This window comes from Phyllostomus discolor, chromosome 6 (genome assembly GCF_004126475.2).
Source record: "Phyllostomus discolor isolate MPI-MPIP mPhyDis1 chromosome 6, mPhyDis1.pri.v3, whole genome shotgun sequence".
In the NCBI taxonomy this organism is placed as follows: domain Eukaryota; kingdom Metazoa; phylum Chordata; class Mammalia; order Chiroptera; family Phyllostomidae; genus Phyllostomus; species Phyllostomus discolor.
Window position 1 is genome coordinate 50,845,877 of NC_040908.2, and position 25,956 is coordinate 50,871,832.

The 25,956-nt window shown below is 37.5% G+C and overlaps 1 protein-coding gene across 12 annotated transcripts in view; it reads left to right on the forward strand.

The window, feature by feature from the left end:
• The window catches only part of ALMS1 (ALMS1 centrosome and basal body associated protein), a 171,220-nt gene that overhangs the window by 139,185 nt on the left and 6,079 nt on the right, over positions 1 to 25,956 (forward strand). For 9 of the 12 annotated variants that reach the window (XM_036028146.1, XM_036028140.1, XM_036028143.1 and 6 more), the window contains 5 exons: positions 21,154 to 21,271; positions 22,393 to 22,596; positions 22,895 to 23,124; positions 23,987 to 24,170; positions 25,080 to 25,143. In XM_036028146.1, the coding sequence (XP_035884039.1) occupies positions 21,154 to 21,271; positions 22,393 to 22,596; positions 22,895 to 23,124; positions 23,987 to 24,170; positions 25,080 to 25,143 (800 nt within the window). Of the gene's footprint in view, positions 1 to 21,153; positions 21,272 to 22,392; positions 22,597 to 22,894; positions 23,125 to 23,986; positions 24,171 to 25,079; positions 25,144 to 25,956 lie in introns of those variants that run through there. The other 3 variants (XM_036028144.1, XR_004903735.1, XR_004903734.1) reach the window with 3 other exon arrangements.

Consider the following 25,956-nt stretch of genomic DNA (forward strand, 5'->3'; position numbering starts at 1 on the left):
TTCCATACATTCTTGTTTCTTGCAATGCTTCATAATTTTTTCTTGAAAACTAGACATTTGGGATATCATAATGTAATAAATCTGGAAATCAGATTCTTCCTTCTCCCTCCCTAGGGTTTGTTGCTACTGTTTGTTATGGGTTAAAGATCTTGGTATGTTTAGGGACTTTTCTAAACCATTTTTTGTACAGATTATGTTGTTTGTTGATCTCTAATGTCTCTGTTCAGATTTCCTGAAATGCCTGGGGATGGGGCAGACAGGAAAGGGAAAGAAAGAAGGAAAGGAAGGGAAAGGAAAAAAAGTTCACTGGGTCTTTGTAGATGGTCTGTGTATTAGAGACTTGAATGGTTATCTAGAGGCCATTTACAGCTCTACTTTAGGCAATGTCTTCCTTGTATTAAGCTTAAACATCAACCAGTAGTGAAACCTTAAGGTCTTTTCGGGTCTTTCCTGCACATACATCCTGCCCTGTGCATGTGTTTTCTAGTTTCCCCAGGGTACAGGGGAGATTTCCAAAATCCTGTTTCCCAAAAATTTTCACTGCTTTTCTCTCTGGCTTTCAATGTGGCTATTGTTTGCCCCAATTGTCTTTGTTTGTTTGTTTGTTTATATTTATTTTTTTACTTCATGCAGTAACACCTTTTTAAATTGGCTTTCAGTGTTTTCAAGGAAATCTTTACTTCTGAAATTCCGTAAGAGAATTCCAAGTTTAATGAAACCTAGGCAGGCCCCCTTGTGTCAGTCTGTCAGGTCATACTCGGGCAGGTTGAAAGAAACAGTTCCTTGGGAACAAGATATTCTGTGCTTCCTTTGGAAGCAAATACCCACACTGGGAATACAGGTGGCTGTCCTCTGTACCTTGCTGGGGAACAGGGAACTCTTCTACTTTGTTTAATTGGCCTTGCTCCTGCTTAAGTTTTTATTTATTTGCCATAAATCTTTGTATTTCAGAGTTGATAAGGCTGATTTTCACATTTTTCTGTTTTGACAGTTTTTGTCGGGTTTTTGATTCTAGGAGAGGGACAAGTCCCTGGAGCTCTCCCTGTTCTGCCAGTTTTGCTGACATCCCTCCCAGATAGTTTTGTGCCCTTCCCACTACAGCTGCTGTTCCACTTCCCTGGGTCTACATAATGGACACTCCTAAAACTCTTCATTCTTTTTCCTGGTGAAGTTTGTAGAGAAATAGCAGCAAAAGGATGCAGACTCCCTCAGTTTCTGTAGCACCCAAGGGCCTTCATACACACTTATCAGTGCACACTTGTCCAGCACTAAATCCAGTCTCCAGCCTTCTTAATTGTACCCAGTTGTATCAACAGGGAATCTAGTGCTCATGTCTCAAATTCCTCCACTCATGTGAGGACGTTTTTTGCAGGCAGTGGCAATCTCTTCTTATATTTTGGGCCAGGGTTGACCTTTGACCTTGATTCTGATGACTTCCAGAAAAATCTGTGAAATTAAAATTGATACATTTTTATTGTTATTGTTGGTGGTGGTTATAAGGATGGGAGCATACTTTATTCAACTCTAGATTTTTAAATGGAAAACAGATATATATATCTAGTAGATTTTGACCTGTGGTATTTTTATTAGTAGTACTTTTTAGATGTGTTTTAATCATAGCCTTGGATTTCCTGTTTGATCCAAGAGAATTTAGGGCAAGTTTTTTATTAATTCCATTAGCTTGGGTATATTGTCACTACATATTAATTTATAATTTCATTGTATCGTAAGTAGAGATTGTGCTCAGTTCTGTTTCTGTTTTAGGATATGTAGAGATTTCCTTTGTGGCTTAATGTATGAATAAGTACTTCAAGGTTATTTATAAAGGAGGCAGAGTCTCCATATAGAATATGGCCTTCTAGTTGTGATTATATGTAGTAAATTATCTTTATTAATTATACTTATTATATTCTTCCCAATATTGGTTTCTTTAATCTATTAAAGACTTCAAAGAGTGTGAAAGTTGATTTGTCTTTGTGGTAATTGAAGGGTAATGTATATGTTTATGCCTGGCACATAAGCATAGATGATAGTTTTTTACTAGCTCTGAATTATACCATAAATCATGCAAAGTAAGTTTCATTTTCCATTTTTAATATGTTTTGTCTTTGATTCTGTTTCATCCAATGCAATTTTTTAAAGATTTATTTTATTTTTAGAGAGGGGAAGGGAGGGAGAGAGACAATGTGTGGTTGCCCCTTTCATGCCCCCTACTGGGGACCTGGTCCACAACCTAGGCATGTGCCCTGACTGGGAATTGAACTTGTGACCCCTTGATTTACAGGCCGGCACTCAATCCACTGCCACTCCAGACAGGGCCCAATGTGATTTTTTAAATGCACATTTGCACAATTGGTCTGTGCTCACCACTTCATTTTTAGCTTTCCTAAGTCACTTCACTCAAGTATAAGTAGCATCTGGTTGAATTTAACTTTTTCCCCCCAGTAATTATGAGGAGGGTTTTTTTTAGGTGAATTTATTTCATTTAGATTCAAAGTTGTAACAAATACATTTAGTTTAAATTTTATCTATCTTTTTTTCCTGTTCTAAACTGGGGAAATGATCTTTTTATTGTAGTTAAAAAAACATAGTGCATAAAATTTATCTTAACTATTTTTAAGTGTACAATTTAGTAGCATTAAGTATATTCACATTGTTGTGAAACAAATCTCCAGAACTTTATCTTGCAACACTGAAATGCTGTACCAATTAAACAACTCCCCATTTCCCTCAGTCTTGAGCACTTGCTCACCATTCTATTTATTTCTATGAATTTGACTATCTTAGATAATGTCATATAAATGGAATCACACAATATTTGTCTTTTAGGAACAGACATATTTCACTTAGTATAGTGCCCTCAAGGTTCATTCATGTTGTACAAAACCATGTGACCAGATTTTTTTCCTTTCGAAGGCTGAATAATACTCCATTGTACGTATATACCACATTTTGTTTCCTCATTCAGCGTCAATGGACATTTGGGTTGCTTTCACCTGTTGGTTATTGTGGATAGTACTGCTGTGGACTTAGCTGTGCAAAGACCTTTTTGGGACCTTGCTTTCACTTTATTTGTATATATATCCAGAAGTGGAAAGGGTAGATCATATGATAATTCTGTTTTGAATTTTTTGAGGAACTGCCATACTTTTCCACGGTGGCCGAACCATTTTATAACCCGCCAACAGTGTACAAACAGTGCACAAGGATTCCAATTTCTTCCTATCCTTGCTAACACTTGTTATTTTCTGGAGGGAGTGGTTCTAGCCACCCTAATAGGCATAAAATAATATCTCATTGTAATTGTAATTTGCATTTCTCTATTGATTACTGATGTTGAGCATTTTTTTCATATGTTTGTTGGCCATTCATTTATCAGTTTTGGAGAAATGTCTGTTCATTTCCCATTCTTGAACCAGGTTATTTATTTTTTGGTCAGTGAGTTGTAGGAGTCTTTTATACATTCTGAATATTAACCCCATGTCAGATATATGATTTGGAAACTTTTTTCCCCAATCAGTGGGTTGCCTTTTCACTGTGTTGTGTTGATTGTATCCTTTGATGCACAGATCTTTTTAGTAATTTTTAAATTTTTAAAAAAGATGTTATTTATTTATTTTTAGGCAGAGGGGAAGGGAGGGAGAAAGAGAGGGAGAGAAACATTAGCGTGTGGTTGCCTCTTGTGTGCCCCTAACTGGGGGCCTGTCCTGCAACCCAGGCAGGGCCCTGACTGGGAACCAAACAAGGGACCCTTTGGTTTGCACGCCAGTGCTCAATCCACTGAGCCACACCAGCCAGGTAATTTTTAAATTTTTAAAATCAATAACTGATGTAGTCCTAATTGTCTCTTTTTGCTTTTATTGCCTATACTTCAGTATCATGTCCAAGAAATCGTTACAAAGTTCCATGCCATGAAATTTTCTCCTGTGTTTGTCTAAGAGGTTTTAGGTTTTATGGTTAGGTCTTTAATCAATTTCAAGTTAATTTTTGTGTGTGGTATAAGGCTCCAACTTTATACTTCTGTATGTGGACATCCAGTGTTCCTAGCGCCGTTTGTTGAAAAGACTGCACTTTCCTTATTGAGTTGTCTTGTACCTTGTCAAGGGTCAAAAGTCATTTGACCATATATCATCTGCAGAAGAATTGTTTCTGGGCTCTCCACTCTGGTTCACTGATCTATTTGTCTTTATGCCAGAACCACTCTGTTATATTACTATACCACTGTAATATGTTTTTCTTTAATTTTTTTATTTACAATTTTAGAAAGTGGGGAAGTAAGAGAGAGAGAAACATCAATTTGTTGTTTCACTTATTTATGTATTTATTGTTTGATTCTTGTTAGTGCCTTGACCAGGGATTCAACCCACAACCTTGGCATACTGGGACAATGCTCTAACCAACTGAGCAACCCAGCCAGGGCCCACTGTCGTCATATGTTTTGAAATCAGGAAGTGTGAGTCCTCCACCTTTGTCCTTCCTTTCAAAGCTGTTTTGGTTCTTTGGGGTTTTTTATGATTTTTTAAATGATTTCTTACTGTTTCCAATCTTTTTTGTTCATTGCTATATGATTTCCTTCCTGCCTTCCTTCCTTCTTTCCTTCTTTTTCTTACTGTCCAAACTTTTTTAATTTATATAGTTCAACTTTACAGTTGTGTCACAAAATATTATAAACAGAACCTTCAGAAAGAGGGGGGGGGAAGCAAATTTAAATATATTAACCAGATTAAAGTATGCCAACAATCCGGTGGTAAGTACATTAAACAATAATATGCTAATGGTATCTAGTTTACACACTTTATATTCTGTCATAAAAATATTATTAAACATCAATTTGAAATTTGGTGAATGGACTTGATTCCTCATTTCTGTATTAGATATGAATGATATAGCCTTTGCATGTATATAATTAACTTTGCTGGTTGTATTATTTTTACAGTACATTTAAAGTTGGCATTGATATATATTTACTACCCATAGTGCAGTAAATAATGGTTAGAAATGCATTCTCCTAATCTTCTCTGTGAATTTAGAAAGCACTAATGAATTAACAACATGGGTCAACTAAGGGAATAAAATTTCTTACTATTCACATTTACTTTTCTCATGAAAAGCTTCAAATATGACTAATTTTAAAAATAGAGTTTTCAAGGCAAACTTTTCAGCATAATTTATAGAAGCATATTTAAATAGAAGAACTCAATAACTAAGCTAAGACTTAAAATACAATTAACTAGGAATTATCTCTTTTCTACCTTGATATTAAAGTATGGTGGCCTTAGCAGAGGCTGAAATGCCATTAGGAATCCCATCATAAGCACAAGGAACAACCTAGACAAAGAGGTGGAAAATGTATCTTTATTCACAAATTTTAATATGTTGAGATTTAAATTAAAGGGGTTGAAAGTGGTTCATGTTAATGCTTTTCGTTTGTTCAGAATACAACCAGAGACATTGAAATAAAGAATAATCTGGCAGTAATCAGAGAGGAGGAGGGAGAGGGATAATAGGGGATAATGGGGGGGGCGTCAAGGAACATGTATGAAGGACACGTGGACAAGGCCAAAGAGGGTGGCTTCGAGGGTGGGAGGTGGGGATGGGTGGAGGGGGCATGGTGTTGTGAAAATGGAGACAATTGTACTTGAACAACAATGAAAAGAAAATTAAAACTGAGTGGGTTAGAACTCCAGAGATTTCAGAAAGTAATTCTGCAGAGCTAGTGTGACCGTTATCAGGATGACCATGCTGAATTTTAGAAAAGGAGTTGAAATGGCTCCTGCAAAGTACTACTATTTTTTTTTAATATTTTTATTTATTTATTTTTAGAGGAGAAGGGAAAGAGAAAGGGGGCAAGAAATATCAATGTGTGGTTGTGTTTCATGCGCCCCCAACTGGGGACCTGGCCTGCAACCCAGGCATGTGCCCTGGCTGGGAATTGAACCTGTAATGCTTTGGTTCACAGACCAGTGCTCAATCCACTGAGCCATACTAGCCAGGGTGCAAAGTACTACCCTATAACAAGTTGATGAGTCCACTGTGGAAATATAGAAAGGATCTGATGTACACCATCATCTGCTGATATGGGTTGGACTACACCTTTATACAATTTTCTTTTAAATTGACTTATTTTTTCTATTAACGTAGTATCCATATAATCTAAGGGGTTGGCCAAAATGTCTGTTTATTTTTTCCAAAAGAAAAAACAAAAGACACATTTTTTCATTTTCACCAATAATTTTATTGATTTGGATATTTTGAGTATATCAGCTGTCTCCCACTATTGGTTTCTAATGGGTAGAAGCCAGGGGTGCTGCTAAACATCTTCCAATGCGTAAGGCAGCCTCACAATTTCAGTGATTTGAGTTTTATCTTTTTTTTCTTAGTGTTGATCTAGCTGAAGATTTGTAAATGTTGATTATTTCAAAGAACCAATGTTTGGTTTCTCTGATTTTTATTTTTATTCTCTATTTCGTTTATTTTCCCTCTGTCGGCTTGCTTTGGGTTTTGTTTGCTCTTCATTTTCTAGTTTTCCAAGGTAAAAGGTGAAGTTATGAATTTGAAATCTTTCTTTTAATAGAGACATTTATACATAAATTTCCTTCTAAGCTCTACCTTCACTGCATTCCATAAGTTTTGGTATGTTTTGCTTTCATTTTCATTCATCTCAAAGTATTTTCTAATTTTCTTTGTAGTTTCTTTTTTGACCATTGGTTAAGAGTATGTTTTTTCCCACATATTTTTTAACTTTCCAAATTTCTGTGTGTTACTGATTTCCAACTTTGTAGGATTTAGTCCTCATATGTGTAATATGACTTGTTTTACGGCCTAGCATATGGTCTTCTGGACATTCCATGTGCCCTTGAGATGAATGTGTGTTCTGCTTTTGTTGAAGTATTGTCTGTGTGGGGGTGGGTGTGTGTGTGTGTGTGTACACACACATCTTTTGGTTTATAGTGTTGTCCAAGCCTTCTGTTTCTTTATTGGTCTATCTAGCTGATTTACCAGTTTTGCAAGTGCTATATTGCATTCTCCATTCATTACTGTCAAATTGTCTGTTTTCTCCTTCATTTTTGTCAGGTTTGCTTCCTGTATTTGGGGTATTAATTTTTTTCTGGTACCAAGTAACTCAATATCCCTTGTATGTTCAGATTTGCTTTCACTTCAACGAAAATTTTCTTTAACTGTATCCTTAAATATTTTTTCCCTTTTCTCTCAGGCTGTTCTCTATCCTAAGAGTGAGGGATGCGACAAGCCCTCTTCCCCACATATTAGATCTTTGTTGTTGTCTTCCTCTCCTAGCATTCTGATTATTTTTATTTCCTGCATCTTTTTCTGCATTTCATGAGACTTTTCAGTCTGTAATTTACTCTACTGGCTTAATTTCCTTTCTTTTAAATATCTCTTTTAAAATTTCTATTTTTTCAATTGCATAAATTAGTTCTGAAGTGGTATAATTCTGTTATTTTTTACCTTTGTTTTCTTTAGAGCCTTCTCTGGTCTTTTTGATGAATTATGTTAATTTTGTCAACTGCCTTTTAATCTCCCTCCATTGTCTTAGCTTATTGTGGATCTATATCATTAGGTCCATGGGTTTTTTGTTTTGTTTTGTTTTGTTTTTTGTGAAGTGAAAATATAAATGATTTATTGACTAAAATGGGTAAAACTTCTTGCAAAGAAATTCTTTTTCTCTTCCCTTTCTTCCACTTTAATGCTATAAAATATTTACATATTTCTTCTCTTTTGTTTTCATATTACTGTCTTTATCTCTGAACAGTTCTGTGGAAACCATTTATTTGCCCACAAGCAATGTATAAGAAGTCTCTATGACTGTTTTATTACCTGTTTTCAAGATACTGCTTCAATCCTCTTTCTAGGAATTGAACCTAAAGACAAATTGTATATGGTTTGTATTTCTTTTTCCCTCAGAGTTGGGAAAGACAGGGAGATAGTAGGTGATTTTAGAGTCTGGACAGCTACTGTAGGTGACAGTTTTACCTGCCATTGTTTTTAAAACTCGTAGACTGATGGCCCCCTTATAACTGTGGAGGTAAGGAAACTGCCTAGTTCTGTGGAACATTCCCTTAGGATTTTGTTATTGTACTACCTTACAGTCAGCTGGAGGCAGCTTTCGTGGCATTGTTGTGTGAGAGGTGATACAGATGAGGCCTTACTTTATTTTCTAGCAAATCTTAGTAATACAACTAAGGTATTTAGATTTAAGAGATTATTCTGACTTTTTCCTGACCAGAGGGGAGAATGTGTTCTGGCTAGGGCATAAGGTGCTATTTTTTTTTATAGGGAACATGTCTCCAGTTAGAACATTTATCTTTTTCCAGGGACACTTATTACCTCAGTTCCTTTTCTGAGATACCAGAAGGGCATGTCTTAATTTAATGGACTCTTCTGTATGATCCTTTGTGTAGAAAGAGCTTTGTGACCGCTCCTTAAATTTGGTCCCAGTTGTTTCTCTAGACAGTATTTCTGGAATTCTGTGGTATGAGTTGAATCCTTTCCCTAGATTCTGAATATTCTTTTCACTTTTTGTTTGTCTTTCAGTTATTGAAGAAGAGGTTCATTAAGCCTGTCATTATACTATCATATTTTCTAAAATTCATTCATCTATTTTCTCTGTGTTTATCTTTTATATTGGATTTCTTCTTTTTCTGTAGGCTTCTTCCTCTCAACTAGAGCCATACTTATGTCTTTCCTTATCATAGACAGTGGATGACTTACCTGTCAGGATAGCTTCTTTTGGTCCTTCTACCACTCCATATTTTTCTCTCTCTTTATTATCAAATATTTTGTAAAAAAGATATCTGTTTATTTCCTTTGAGTATAAAGGTAAAAAGATTACTAAATATAAAGAGTTCAGATAATATAGAAAATATAAAGACCTTGGAAATCACCCATAGTTCTCACCGTCTTGAAATAGTCATGATTAACATTTTCATAAATAAGCTTCCAGGTTTGGGTTTTATGATTCATATACCTACTGCTTATGTTGGATCTATTTCTTCATGCCCATTTTCTAATATAGCTAAATACCCAATGAAAACATACTGATTTCATATCAGTCTTTACAACCATTCTCATATGTAGAAAGAAACAACAGTAAAAAATGAAATCATATTATGTATATTGTTTTAAAGCTCTACTTAGTATATCATAGACATCTCTTTATGCCAGAAGAAGATTTATATGCTCCTTTTTAATGGCTTTATGGGTTTTATTGTATAAATATAGTATTTATCTAATTAGTTCCCTAATGACAGAATTTACATTGTTTTGAACTTTTTATCATAATCTGTGCTTTGATGAATAGTCTTATTAGATCTTTATGAATATTTCTGTTTCCTCAAGATACATTTCTAAACATGGAATAAATGAGTTACTAAGTATGCACATAAAAAAGGTTTAATTTAGCCCTGGCCAGGTGGCTCAGTTGGTTGGAGCATTATACCATACACCAAAAGGTTGAAGGTTCAATCCTGTGTCAGGATACATAGCTAGGTTGCAGGTTCAATTCCCAGTCAGAACACATACAAGAGAGCATCTGATTGATGTTTCTGCTGACATTGATGTCTGTCTCTGTCTCTCTCTCTCTCCCTCTCTGTCTCTCTCTCTCTCTCTCTCCCTCTCCCTCCCTCTCCCTCCCTCCCCTTCCCCCCAAACTATCAATAAAACATATCCTAGAGTGAGAATACTTTTATTTCTCCTTTTTTTAATTATATTTTATTGGTTATGCTATTACAGTTCTCCCAATACTTGCCCATTTACCTCCATCCACCCAGCATCCCCTACTCCCTCAGGCAATCCCCACACCTTTGTTCATGTCCATTGGTCATGCATATAAGTTCTTTGGCTGCTCCATTTCCTATACTGTACTTTACATCCCCATGGCTATTCTGTAAACTACATATTTGTACTTCTTAATCACTTCACCTCTTCACCCATCTCCCCAAACCCATTTCCCATCAGGCAACCATCTAAACATTCTCCATATCCATGAATCTTTGTTCTTGTTTGCTTAATTGTTTTTTAGATTCAATTGTTGACCACCACAAAAAAGTATCACAAGAAAGAAAGTCATGAATTTGTTGGTTTCCCAGCTCGTAAAGATTGTGTCTATACTGTAGTCTGCTAAGTGTGCAAAAGTATTGTGTCTAAAAACACAATGTACACACCTTGATTTTAAAATACTTTATTGCTGCCCTGATTAGTGTAGCTTAGTTGGTGGGGCATCATCCCGCAAAGCAAAAGATGGCTGGTTCGTTTCCAGTCAGGGCACATGCCTGGGTTGTGGGTTCCGTCCCCAGTGCAACCAGTCAGTGTTTCTCTCTCACATTGAATGTTCTCTCCCTCTCTTTCTCCCTCCCTTTCACTTTCTCTTGAAAAAAAAAAATAATTTATTGTTCAAAAATGCTAACCATCAACAGAGCCTTCAACAGGTCCTAATCTTTTTGCCAGTGCAGGGTCTTGCCTCAGTGTTGATAGCTGCTGACTGGCAAGGTGGTGGTTGCTGAAGGCTGGTGTGACTGGCAGTTTCTTAAAATAAGACAACAGTGAAGTTTGCCACATTGATTGATTCTTCTTTTCATGAGTGATTCCTCTGTAGCATGCGATGCTATTTGACAGCATTTTACCCATAGTAGGACTTCTTCAAGAATTGGAGTCAATCCTTTAAACCCTGCTGCTGCTTTTACCAATGAAGTTTATGTAATATTGTAAATCCTTTGTTATTGCAACAATCTTCACAACATCTTCACCCGGAGCAGATTCCATCCCAAGAAACCTCTTTGCTCATCCATAAGAAGCAATTTTTCATCCACTAAAGGTTTATCATGAGATTGCAGCAATTCAGTCACGTCTTCAGATTCCACTTCCAGTTCTCTTGCTTTTCCCACCATATCTATAGTTACTTCCTCCACTGAATTCTTGAACTCATAAGTCATTCATGAATTTTGGAATCAACTTTTTCCAAACTCCTGTTATTGTTGATATTTTGACCTTTCCATGTATCACAGATATTCTCAGTGGCATCTAGAATGATAAATCCTTTCCAAAAGGTTCTTAATTTTCTCTGCCCAACCCTTCAAAAGAATCGCTGTCTATATATAGCTTTGCAAAATGTATATTTTTTCATTTATTGATTTTAGAGAAAGAGAAACATCAATTTGTTGTTCCACTTATTTATGCATTTGTTAGTTGATTCCTGTGTGTGCCCTGACTAGGAATGGAACCTACAAACTTGGTGTATTAGGATGATGCTCTAACCAACTGAGCTACTCAGTCAGAGCATGGAATGTATTCCTTAAATAATTAGACATTATTAAAATCAAAATTACTCCTTGGCCTATGGGCTGCAGAGTGGATGTTGTGTTAGCAGTCATGAAAAGAACATTAACCTCATAGTACATACACGTTACAGCTTTTGGGTGACCCGCTGCATTGTCAATGAGCAGTAATATTTCAAGAACAACTTTTTGTCTGAGTCTAAAAAATATTCAGTAAACCGTGTGGTAAACAGGTGTGCTGTTATCCAGGCTTTGTTATTCCATTTATAGAACACAGGTGGAGTATTTAGCATAATTCTCAAAAGATTTTTGGAGTGGTAAATGAGCATTATCTTCAACTTAAAGTCAGCAACTACATTAGCTCCTAAAAAGAGCCAGAAATGGACTTCTCTCTAGCTGTGAAAAGCTTAGGTGATGTCTTCTTTGAATATAATGTTCTTTTGTCTATCTTGCAAATCTTGTTTAGTGTAGCCACCTTCATTGTCTTAAAGTAGATCTGAATAACTTGCCTCAGCTTCTAAATCAGCACTTGCTGTTTCACCTTGCACTTTTATGTTATCAAGGTGAGTTTTTTTCTTTAATTCTCCAGAACTGAACTCGGCTAGTTTCAAACTTTTCTTCTGCAACTTTGCCACCTCTCTCTGCTTTCATAGAATCGAAGAGATAGGGCCTTAATCTGAATTAGCTTTTAGCTTAAAGGAATGTTGTAGCTGATGTGATCTATCCAGAAAAACTTTATATTAGCAGTAAGGCTATTCTGCTTTCTTAACATCCATGTGTTCATTGGAGTAGCATTTTTAATATCCTGCAAGAACTTTTCCTTTGCATTCACAACTTGACTGGTACAAAAAACCTACCTTTCAGCTTGTCACAGCTTTCAGTGTGTCTTCCTCATTAAGCTAAATCATTTCTAGCTTTGGATTTAAAGTGAGAAGCCTGCAGCTCTTTCACATGAACACCAGAGGCCATTATAGGGTTACTAATTAGCCTAATTTCAATATTGTATCTCAGGGAATAGGGAGGCCCAAGGAGAGAGGAGAGAGATGCGGGAACTGCTCATCAGTGGAGCATTCAGAATATATACACAATTTGTCAAGTTTGCCATCTAATATGGGTGAGGTTCATGGCATCTCAAAACAATTACAGTAACATCAGATCACTGATCACAGATCACCATAACAAAGTTTAATAACAATAAAAAAGTTTAAAATATTGCGAAAATAACCAAAATATGACACACAGACGCAAAGTAAACATGCTACTGGGAAAACAACACCGATGCAGGGCTTGCTCGACGCAGGGGTGCCGCAAACCTTAAAACTGTAAAAAAAAATAGTATCAAATTCAATAAAGCAAAGCACAATAAAACAAGATATGCCTATAGTACTGTCACATACACAGTTTCATTTCTTTGATCCATGCTAAGGAAGATTTGCTCAACCTCAAGAGTTTTTTTTTCTCCTGTTTTTCTTTTAATACTTTTTTTTAGGGTAGGGAACAATACACTTAAACCCTTAATTTACATGAAATTTATTTTTGTGTGTATAGGTGTGATTTATTTTCATGTTCAGCTAATTGTCAATAGAGGTTTTTAAATAAAGTGATATTCCTCAATTTATTAGAAAAATGTAATATTCCTTTGTTAAGTTGAACTCCAATCAGTCGGTCTTGGTAATTAATGGCCGTGGTTCTTTCTAAATTCTCATAATGGAGAGATCTAAAAAGGAAACTATTTCAGACCAAAATGTGAAGACATTTCATTTAGTAATCTTTTTCCTTAATTTTTTATTGTTCAATTACAATTGTCCCCATTTTTCCCCCATTACTCTCTCCTGCCCTACCCACTCCCTACCTTTCACATTCAATCCTCTCCCCACACCCCATTGTCTTTGTCCTTGGGTCCTTTATACATGTTCATTGACTTGACCCTTCCCCTTCTCTCCACCATTATCCCCTCCCCTCTGGTCACTGTCAGTTTGTTCTTTATTTCCATGTCTCTGGTTCTATTTTTCTCACTTGTTTGTTTTGTTGATTAGGTTCCACTTATAGGTGAGATCATATGGTATTTGTCTTTTACTGCCTGGCTTATTTCACTTAACATAATGCTCTCCAGTTCCATCCATGCTGTTGCAAAGGGTAGGAGCTCCTTTCTTTCTGCTGTGTAGTGTTCCATGTGTGGATCAAAAAACTGCAGTTTCCTGATGTGCACTTAGGTTGCTTCCAGCACTTGGCTATTGTAAATAACGCTGCTATGAACACTGGGGTGCATAGGTTCCTTTGAATTGGCATTTCAGGATTCTTAGGGGATAATCCCAGCAGTGGAATTGCAGGGTCAAAAGGCAGTTTCATTTTTAGTTTTTTGAGGGCATTCCATACCTGTTCCACAGTGTCTGCTCCAGTCTGCATGCCCACCAACAGTGCACTGGGGTTCCCTTGTCTCCACAACCTCACCAGCACTTGTTTGCTGATTTATTAATGATGACATTCTGATCAGTGTGAAGTGGTATCTCATTATGGTTTTAATTTGCTCCTCTCTGGTGACTAGTGATGCTGAGCATCCTTTCATATGTCTCTGGGCCCTCTGTATGTCCTCCTTGGAGAAGTGTCTGTTCAGGTTCCTTTTCTAAGGATTGTGTTCCTCGTGTGGAGTTCTGTAAGTGAGTTCATTATACATTTTGGAGATCAAACCCTTGTCTGAGGTGTTATTGGCAAATATATTTTCCCATAAGGTTGCTTACCTTTTCATTGTGCTCATGTTTTCTTTACCTCTGCAGAAATTTTTTAATTTGATGTGGTCCCATTCATTTATTCTTTCCTTTATGTCCCTGGTTCTAGGGTACATATTGGCAAAAATATTGCTGCATGGAACATCTGAAATTTTCCTGCCTATGTTCTTCTCAAGGACTTTTATGGTGTCATGACTAATATTTAAGTCTTTTATCCATCTTGAGTTTATTTTTGTGTATAGTGTAAGTTTGTGGTCAAGTTTCATTTTTTTTTTAACATGTAGCTGTCCAGGTCTCCCAACACCATTTGTTAAAGAGGCTATTCTTACTCCATTTTATGCTTCGGCCCCCTTCATTTATTAATCTTGAAGTTAGATCAGAACGTCCAAATGGAAATATCTAACATAAATATATCTGACTTTGTGAGTATATCATGAGTGAAATAAAGATTTTAGAGTCATCATGTAAAGATGGTCATAATCTTCATAAATATTAAAGCCAATAGGAAAGATTTGAGAGAATGCAGAGAAGGAAGGGGGAAAGGTTCTTCCACACCGTAATTTTCAAACCTGATAGGAAATCTTTTGGGACCCGTGTCATCTAGCTCTGCCACTCTCTACAAGATTTTCCTGATCATTTGTTAACCTGGTTTTTCCCATATTTTAATTGAAGACTAGTTTCCTTTTCTGTTTTTCTACCCCAAGCCCTCTCATTATCTGGGAAACTTTACTATCCTGTTAGAGTTTCTGAATTCATTTCTCATTTTAACCATCTGGTCTTATGACCATACTTTGAATTTTGGCATGATTCAGAATCATTCCATCTCCATAATCTCTACTGATTCGTTATCACCTGAGTTACTGGTGGTGTTTTTTAAGTTTTACTATTGTCACTAGGGATTGAAACTGTTAATATGTTATTTTTTCGATAGATACTTTGTGATTGTGTCACCCTTTATTGGTTAGTTTTATTATTGCAACTACCACTGTCAATTTGATCTGCACATAACTAAAAACTTTTCACAAGGAAAAAGTTTGATGATGCCATCAGCTATATTTCTTATTTTGACTCTGACTGCCTTACCATTGTGTATCTCTGGTCCTAAATGTGAGTGGTTATAAATTAATTAAACCCATTCATCTGGGGGGAAAACAAAACAAAACATCTCCCAACCTGGCCACTGTGGCTCAGTTGGTCAGAGCATTATCCTGTAAACTGGAAGGTTGTGGGTTCCACACTTGGCCGGGGCACATGCCTAGACTGTGACTTTGGCACCTAGTTGAGGTGCACATGAGAGGCAACGATCCATATTTCCATGTAAGAAAACTTCGCCTTTTTCTCCTAAAGTTAGATATGTTTTCATATTGACACTTAAAAAGTAAATTTTAATTGAAAAGCTTTTTTTATCCTGAATATATTTGATGGTGCCTCTGATCAACAAATATGGGAATGAGTCTCACATAGATTTTAGTTAAATTAAAAAGTGCTGCAACAAAGCCTGAAACATTTCTTGAGATGATGGCAGTTAACTTTCTTTTCCCAGTGTGGAATAAAGCATCAGCAAGTGAGTTTGCTCCCATAACAGTAGAAATTAAAACAGAAGCTGCAAGCCAGCCTGTCTCTCCTTCCAAGATTCTCTACAACAGAAAGCTTAAATCATGGTAGTTGATAATGTCAGTTGACTTGTAGTCACTTAAATCGTCACTTGTGAGCCCCACTGCAGAGAACTGAGCAGGCTGATCCATTCCTGGCTAACCCCAGGCCCTGGGGGATAAAGTCATTAGAGGAGATGTCTGAGCCTTTCCCATGGACCAAGGAAAGTGAACCGTTGTGGTTTACCGATAGCAGAAAATGTTCTATCCCTTGGTGGGTTCTCAGCATAAATTGTCCAACACTATGCAGGCCTGTGCCCCATGGTTATTGTGAGTCTGTGGAAGTCACATGGCATGATTGCATGATCCTGATACTGGCACTTGGCTCTAACCATAGAGTGTGTATAGTGTTTCATCATACCTACAACATCCAGCACCCACATTTTCACTAGGACTGTTTTTTATTATGTGAAAATGACAAAGTCAACCACCTTCCATTGTTTTCGTATCCCTGATTCAGTAACACAGGAGATGCAGAACCATAAAGCATGAGAAGCTTTTCCCTCCAAATGAAGCGTCATAATCTACATGTATGTCCATTGGTATACATGAATAAATACATTTTTAAAGTATACAGTTTAGCGGGTGTTAGTGTATGCACAGCACAGTTGTATACCATCACCCTAATCTAATTTTAAAACATTTTTAATACCCCCCAATATATTTTGTATACATTAGCAGTCACTTCTCATTTCCCCAACATCCCACCCCTGCCCCAGCCTCTGGCTATGGTTACTTAATCTACTTTCTGTCTCTATAGATTTTCTTATCCTGGACATTTCATATAAATGGAATCATACAAAAGACAAGTTTCTTTCACTTAAAGTTTTCAGGGTTCATTTACATTGTAAAATGTATTCATTCCTTTTTATTACCAAATAACACTATTCCATTATATGAAGATACCCTTTTATTTGTTTAGCCATCAGTTAATGGACATTTGGATTTCTTCCACGTTTTGGCTATCATTAACAAAGCTGCCGTGAATGTTCATGTGCAGGTTTTTGTGTGGACATAAGTTTTCATTTGTGCAGATGCCTAGGATTGAATATATCCTGGGTCATATATAACTCTGTGTTTAACATTTGAGAAACTACTAAACAGTTACCCTTTTGCATTCCCACAGCAATGTATGAGGGTTCCGATTTTTCCACATCCTTGAAAACACTTGTTTTTTAATGTCCTTTTTATATTCACCATTGTAGAGGACTAACTAAATATATTTTGTTGAAAGGGAATTTATTTTTAGATTATTTTCTATTTTTAAATGTTAACCTTTTTCTAGGCAGGAATTAACAGAGACTTGACCTATAAGTGGAAACACACACACCAAGGCTCATTTTATCAGATGTAAACATGTGTCCCTTCCCAGCAGTGGTGTTGCATACCACAATTTGGTGTGTGCTTTGGAAGTGTAAGAGGCTCACGGACTCAGGCTGCAGATGTACCACAAGGTATTCCAGCTTCTGCTTCAAGAGCACCACTCACTGTTCATGAGCAGCTCGTTCCATTTGTGTAAGACTTCAGTTATCAAAGGGTATGACTTACAAAGATCCAAAATCTTCCTGCATTGATTTCCCAGCTCTGTTCCCAGTTTTACACACTGAGGTCACAGAATATAGGTCTGATCTTCTACCTGTTGGGTCCCCACTTTATTCCGTGAAGTGTTTTTATTCTTTCTGGTCTTCACTCTGAACCAGTCTCATCAGGTCATGCTTTCTACTCCCCTTTCCTAAGTTGGCAGCTTTCCTGGGTCTATTAAGTTTGTCATCCTATTTTTAAGCATGTCTTTTTACACTAAGCATGCTGAACTTCAGATGGTGAGAGCAGGTTGACAGCAGATTTTGTCTGTGTGATTAGAACATTTCCATGCCCTAACACATATTTTACTCCCTCCTGTTGAACTCACCAGAGCCATTAGACCTATGTTGCCACACTCTTCAAGTTTTTGTTTTGTTTATTCTCACTTCTTAAACTAGTAATACAATCATATGGCACAAAATTTAAAATGTGTAAAAGTATTTGATGGAGTGTCCTTCCCACTTCTGTCTCCAAGGCACCAGCTTTCCAGAATCACTCAGTGTTACTTGTTCCTGCACATCATTACAGAGATTTTTAAACAGCTTATGGTAGTATAATTACATAACATAAAAGTAATCTGTTTCAAGTGTACAGTTCAATTGTTCTTAGTAAGTTTACAGAGTTGTGCAGCTATTACCACAATTCAGTTTTAGAACATTTCTGTCACCCCCAAAAAGGGGTGCAATCAATCCACATACAGCCTCAGACAATTCTAACCTGCCTCTGCCTTTTCTGGATATTTCATGCAAATACCATTATATAATATGTGGTCTTATTCCACCTGGCTTTTTTTACTTAGCATGTTTTCACGGTTCATTCACGATGTGGTATGTATCAGTAGGTCCTCTTTTTTAAGATGTCATTTTTAGAGGGGAAAGGAGGGAGAAAGAGAAAAAGAGAAACATCAACGTGTGAGAGAAGCATTGATCAGTTGCCTCTTGAACATGCTGTGACCAAGGACCAAACCTACAACGCAGGCATATGCCCTGATGGGGAATCAAACCAGCAACCTTTCATTTGGCAGGACAGTGCCCAGCCAGCTGAGCCACATTGGTCAGGGCAGTAGTTCCTTTCCATTAGTGATCAGCATTCCTTTATATGGATGTGCCACATTTTACTTACCCAGTTTCCAGTTATTAGAAAATTGGTTTTTTTAAATTTTTGGATAATAATATGCTATGAACATTTATGTAACCATTTTTGTGTGAACATGTTTTTATGTGGGTATATACCTACTACAAGGGGAATTGCTGGGTAATATGTTAAGTTTAATTTTTAAGAAAATGCCGAAGTGTTTTCCAAAGTGACTACCATTTTTACATTCCCACCAACAATATATGAAGCTTCCAGTTTCTCTGCTTTCTCATCTACACCTAGTATTGTCTTTTTTATTATAGCTATCCCAGTAGGTGTGAAGTGACCTCATTGTGATTTCAATTTGCATTTTCCTAATGACTGATAATGTTGAATGTCTTTCATATGTTTATTGGCCATTCATATCTCTTAAGTGAAATGTTTATTTAATGCTTTACCTACCTTTATATATATGGAATATCTCACTATTTATTTAGATCTTTAATTTCTTTCATCAGTGATTTGTAGTTTTCAGAGTGCAAAGCTTACACTTCTGTTAAATTTATTCTTAAGTATTTTATTCTTTTTGATGTCATTATGAGTGAAATTTTTCTATAATTTCACATTGCTCATTGCTAGAATATAGAAACACAGATTGATTTTTTTATCTTAATTGATCTTACATTCTGCAATCTGGCTAAACTTATTTTAGCTCTAGTGCCTCTTATGGATTCCTTCATATTTTCTACAGATAGGATCATGCCATCTGCAAATAAAAAACAGCATTATCTCTCCCTTTTCAATCTGGGTTTTCCTTCACAGGTAATTAATTTACACATTATAAAGCAAATGCCTGCATTCGTTTTATACCCTTTCTCACAAAAATGGCAGCATACTTTGTTTTTTTGTACTTATAACCTATCTGAAAAATCCATCTATTTCAGTATCTAAACTGCTTTTTTTCTTTTTCTTTTATAGCTGCAAAGAAGGTGTAGTATATTGCTGGTCAGTCACGTCTTCCTCACCACACTTTCTGTGCTTGTACATTTTGGGTTTTTTGTAACAGTAATAATCTCATTGTTTTATATTAGCTTTTTACAGTTTATGATCTAGATCATTTGTTCTAACACTTCTGTATTTTCAGAAATGTAGGTGTTCCCTTTCTAGATGGGGAAGACTAGCATAAAGAGGTTATGGCTTATTCAAGCAGAAACAGCTAGTAAAAAGAAGGTGTGAGCCTGGCTTAGGTCTTGGACTCCAGACCCAGAGTTTTTTGTACTGCATCCAAGTCTCTGCCATTCCTCCTACCTAATGATGGCACTTCACAATTATCTCTTGTTTGATTGGACCTGTTCGTTCCTGTTATTTCAGACTGTGGCAGCATTTAGGCCCTTGCAGATGTGCATTGTAGGAAAGTCTTATTTCTACATCTCTAAGACATTGATATATAAAAATGTTAAGAAGGAATAGCCAGAGCAAACTTAGTGACTGGCACACAGTAAGTGCTTACTGAATATTTGTTGTTGAATGCAAGGTGTATCACTCAGTAAAGGCTTCTCACTGCGTTGACAATAATAGTTGAGAGTGTTTCAACCAATTAGGGTTCTACCAACTCATATTATCATTTAACCCAAATGAGTCCTTCTTGCCCTCAAAGATGTCATGAGAAGTTTCACCATTTTACTCAAATGAAGTACCTCTACTACACGTTCTTTCCAACTGCCAGTTAGTGACCATGTCTGTGAGGGAAGCCAAGGCTGACTGGGCAAGGCTTGTGCTGCCCGCCTTACTGAGCCCTACATGAAATGTGCTAATCTTTTCTTTGGCCTGCAGATGCTTCAAATTATCTGGTTAGTGACCCATTCTAAAATCTCTCCAGTCATTAGTGTTAAACCCACCAGCTTACAATGCTTATCTTTTTGAAAATTAAAACACTTCCTGTCCCCGGACATCTAACATAGCTCCTCTCCTCCAGGATTCTGTTGCTAAGGTTCCTAAATCCCTGGAATATAATCTGTTTAGTTCAGGGGAGCAAATACCTTCAGTTTCCTTTCTGACTTGGGTTTCAATATTTGCTTAAGGAGGTAAGCACCTGGCATTTATTCAAAACACAGTGCCCACATCCCTCCCCACAGGACTTCAACTCATTTTTTTGGATCAGGGTTCCTCCCCCAGAGGATTGCTATGAAATGCAAGTTTAAGAAATACTATTTTATACTATATTTGTTCAACTCCATTTTGATAAATTTTTTTGTCACCCACCCACTAAATTCCACCATCAACTTAAATCCATGAACTTTCTGACCCTTGCTCTGAATGTAACTAAAAAGGCCATTTTTTGGCATTCTAGTGCTTTTTGCAGTTCTGAGTCAGGACTTCCCGGGGGGCCTTTCAGCTCTTTGGCATTTATCCTTGTGTAGGTGTCTGAGTCTGATCTTAGAAAGCACTCTGCAGCTCTCCATCTCCTTAATTATCCCTAGCCTTCTTTCTCACATCAAAGCATATGCAGGTGTCAAGTTGGAATTTCATTCTGAAAACCAACCAAACTAATTTTTGGCTCACATCTTCTTCAGAACTTTTCATCCTAGGAATATACCATTTTGTGAGTGTGTGTCTTACCTTCAGGAAAGAGCTCAGGCCCTTATTCAATCACATTCTCCTCCCTATCAGAAATTATGTGGCGGCATGTCGACATTGTCACAGCTTCCTGGCAACTTTATCTCAACAATTTGAATCGGGTCATCTGGCTGACTTTGTATATTTTCTTATCCTCTGGGTAATTGTACCATTGACTACATGTAATGGTAACTGTCTCTTGTTTTTTTCTAGGTGACAAACCATCCGATTTCTTCTGACTCTATTTCATCTTCTGGTAGTTTCTGGAGCTCAAACTCTACCCTTTGCAACAAGCAAAATGTACATATGTTAAATAAGGGAGTGCAAGCAGGTAAATTACTTGAATTTAAACATTTCTTTCCTTCAAATTACAAGTAGCCATTAAACATAAGATACTCAACCTCACACAAAATGAAGATTAACACTATACTTGGATGCCATTATTCACTTATCAGATTGACAAAAATCTAAGCTTGATAACAAGTATGTGGGCAAGAGTGTAGGGAAATACACTCCTACATTCTAGTGGGAGTATAAGTTATAGGTCCAATGCCTGTGACAGGCAATTTGGCAGTTTCTGTCAAAACTACTTTCACACAGCACTTTTACTTTTGGAATTTAGCCTGTAGATATACTGTGCATACGTGCAAAATGACAAATGTGTACAATTAGCCACAAAGTTAATCTAGGTTTTTATTATCACATAAAATTAAATTCAACTCAATGTCCATCAATAGCCAAATGGTTAAATTATTGCACATCTATATAATGAAATTCTGCATAGAACAATATAGGTCTTTCTCTCCACCAACATGGAAAATCTCCAAGATATATAATTAAGAAAAAGCGAGGTACAGAACAGTGTATAGCATGCTACTACATGTATTTAAAAAATAAGGAAGAGAATTGCTTAACTGCACAAAAAAATTTCTCTGGAATCATGGGGTTATAAACTGACTGAATGGAGAGAACAGGAGTAGAAAGAAACCTTTCATTTTATGCCTTTCTATATCTTTTGATTTTATAAAACAAAAATAAACTGCCCTGATTCCCCGCCCACCCCAAGTCTTGTCTTTACATCTGTCAACCTCTTCCTTACCTGGGGACTGCCGGTAGGACTACAAGCATTTACTGTCTTTCTCACTTGGGTTCAGAACTGAAATCCTTTTCCTATTGAGTCTATATTAGTAGTAATTAATTCTAATATCTAAATGGACTTAGAAATACAAACCCTCTTTCTTTTTCCCCTCCCTTCTCCCTCTTCTCTCTCCTCCTCTTCCCCTCTCTCTCACAACCCCTTCTTCCCACCCCCCCACCTTCTCTCCCTCACACAGCCCCAACCCACCCAGCAAAGACAATAGACTGGGTTTTTCGAGCCTTAAAAACTTTGAATGTACCTGCCAACTAAGTCTCAAGGCTGCTCCCAGAGACATCTGTGATCTTTCCCCTCAGGTAACTTGGAGATTGTGAATGGTGTCAGAAAACACACTCGAGATGTTGGGGTGATTTTCCCAACGCCAAGTTCTAGCAAGGTTAGAGTGGAAGAGGACAGTGATGTGACTACTTGGTCAGAAGGAAAAATAGAAGAAAAAAGGCTCATTACCAGTTATCTTGGGGACAAAAAGTTAAGGAAGAACAAGCAGAGTTGCTCTGAAGGTCAGTTTCTAATTCCCAGTTTTGCAGAAAAACTACTGAATTTTCAGTCTCTTACAATGCTCGGATTCTTTTTTCTGAATGACTCTATTTTGACCTCATCTCTACCCCCGGCACCACCATGGCAAGGAAAACAAACTTTAAGTATCTAGCACTACAGTTACAGAGTCATACCTGCAATTGAGCAGACTCCTGGGCACCATGATGGCTTCTAACAGCTGGCTCTGCAGAAGCCCTGTTACACACATATCAGTGATGGGAAAAAAGAAAAATCTTTTTTTCTTAAAAATATTTCCTATAGGAGTTTCATGGTTTGTTCCTGTGGAAAATGTGAAGTGTGGTCCTAAGAAGGAAAATCTGCTCAAGCATTGTGGCCCCGGTATCTCCTGGTTTGCACCAATAACCAACATCAAACCCTGGAGGGAACCACTCCGGGAACAAAACTGGCAGGGTCAGCACACAGACAGCCATGGGTCACTAGCAGGCCCAGGCAGAGGTCCTCTGAAGCCATTTGTGAGAGCAACTTTACAGGTACAGTGACATTGCGTTAATTTTAGCCATGTGTTTAAGCAGGGAGAAAGGGTGAGACACAAAGAAGTTAAATCTGTGAGTTGGCCTTCAGAAGTACAGTCATGTGACCCTACTTTCTAGCACCTCTGTCGTTCATATGTTCTCACTCTGTTAATTAAAGGTTGCCTTACTCTGTTAACCATTTTAAATCATGCCTCACCCTCAGTCTCTGGGGAAAAGGCAGTCGAAAGGAAGATGTTGCAACACTGCTCATGGGGTTTGTAGACACACGCAGTGCTCTGGAGGCCTCTGCTTGCATCAGCCTTGTATTCGTTCCTCAGTAACTCGTATTCCTGTTTAACACAGGGTTTAGCAGGTGTCAAGTCTCTTCTCTATAGGTCCCTTGGGAGCTACAGGAAATGCTATTTAATGATGTACAGGGTGGGGCAAAAGTAAGTTTACAGTTGTAAGTACATGTAAGTTTATTCTCATATTATTTGTTAATTGTATTACTTTTTTCCTATGAACAACTTTAAACCTATTTTTGCTCCACCCTGTATTTGTTTGAAGGGAAATTTAAAATAGCACAATGGGCCAAGTTCTATCCCATTTGGAAGAGTTGTAATTACCACAGTCTTGGTTCTTGGCTTATTCCAAAGGCATATCTTTGATCCCTCTGACTTCCCTATTGGAGTTCTCCCCCACAGAATTGTTAGATTATTTTTCAACTTGAGATCATTTCTAGAGAATAGAAATAGAAAATATGTTCATTTTCTTTAGAAACAGGCTCTTCAAATCTGTTGGTCAGGTACTGTTTTTTCCAGACCCTTGGAGAGCAGACTGCATCGCTAATGTGTGGACGGGGGCATTTTCTCCTCCTCAGGAATCACTTCAACTTCACAGGCCTGACTTCATCTCCCGCTCTGGGGAGCGAATAAAACGCCTGAAGTTAATAGTCCAGGAAAGGAAGTTGCAGAACATGTTTCAGAGTGAGCGGGAGGCACTGTTCAACACTGTGAGAGAATGGCAGGGCCACCGGGACCCCATGCGCCCGCTCCCTAAGAGAGGTACACTCTGTTCACTTTCCCGTTACTGGGCAAGAAAGGCAAGATCTGTGCTTGCTGAGACTTACATATCCTTAGGTAGCAGACGCTGCCCAGTTTAGCTGTCAGTACTTGCATGATCCAAATAAGCCCAGTTACTCTCGCCTTGTCACTGGATCTTAAAAACAAGCATGTGCGGTGAGAATGGTGTTTTTATAAAGAAGCCCTGCGTCTGTGAGCAGGTTAGTTCTAAAAGTAGTATAATGTTTTGTTTTGTTTTTTGTTTTTCATTAAAGATGGGGCAGATTCTAGGCTTGGCTACTTTATGGGGTGGCAATGATAATAATAGAAGTAGTGGTGGTAATAATAATAATAGTTATTAGCCCTTATGTTTTACCCAGAAATGTTTTACCCAGAATTGTTCACGTTTAATGCTTACACCTCTTGAGTCAGATACTATTAATATCCCCATTTTAGAGGGGAGAAAACTAAGGCAGAGAGAGATTAAGTACCATGCCCAAGATTACACACCTAATCTTGGATTTGAACCCAGGCGGGCTGGCTCTAGAATCTGTGCTCCTTACAGTTATGCTAGGTGTAAGATCAATAAAATAATACATGAAAGCTGTGAAAATACATATAAAATAGTATATGAAAGTATACCTAATGCTTTCATCACATTACCTATAAATTGGGCAGTATTTAAGTTCACAGTCTAGTCTGTGCCACAGTGTTGTGTCTTCAGGAGACTTAGGCTACTGTCGCAGTCATAGTCTAACCTTGGCTGTGGCCTTGGCCCCTGGTGACCACCTAGCACTCTCAGCTCACAGTAGGGCCACAAAGTCCTAGCAGCTCTCTCAACACAGCTCTTGCATACCATACCCTTCCCCGTTAAGTCACTATTCACTGAAAACCCTTTCTTCTCTTGCTTAGGTTTCCTGGCTGCCCAGAAGGGCAGGCCCATTGGAAAGAAGGAAATGATTCAGAGGTCTAAACGGTAAGGCCCCCAAAATAAGAGTGATTAGAAGAGTACAGGTCAGGCCAGCAAGTGGTCAAGAGCTCTGGCTTGCCCCCGAATAAAGGCATTCTGCTCGTCAAAACATTATAAGAAAATTAATTGTGAAAGTACTTTCTCACTAAAAAAGAGAAGAAAAATAGGTGGCAGACGTGGAATGAATGACTTGCTGCAATGAATATGGAGGTGCAGGTGCCTCATTAAGATGATAATTTCATCTCCTTTGGATCAATATCCAGAAAATGGTACTGCTGGATCATGTGGTGGTCCTGTGTTTAGTTTTTTGAGGGGAAAAACTTTTCCATAGTACTTTACCAGTTTACATTCCCACTGGCAGTGCACAAGGGTTCCCTTTTCTCTGAATCCTCTCCAGCATTTGTTCTCTCTCTCTCTTTTTTAATAGCCATTCTGACAGGTTTGAGGTGATATCTCATTATGTTTTTCATGGACAGTGACTTATAGTTTCATTATTTTTTTAAAAGATTTTATTTTACTTTTTAATTTAATCTTTATTGTATTTTTTCCCACTACCATTTAGTCCCCTTATACCCCCCTCCCTCCAGCAGTCACTACACTGTAGTCCATGCCCGTGAGTCCTTTGTCCTTTTTGCTCAATCCCGCCATCCCCTCACCTCACCCCCCACCACCTAGCTGTCATCCTGCTCTCCATCTATGAGCCTGTCCCCATTTTCCTTCTTATTTCAGTTTGTTCATTAGATTCCACATATGGGTGAAATCATAAGATATTTGTCTTTTCTCTGACTGGCTCATTTCACTTAGCATAATGTTCTCCAG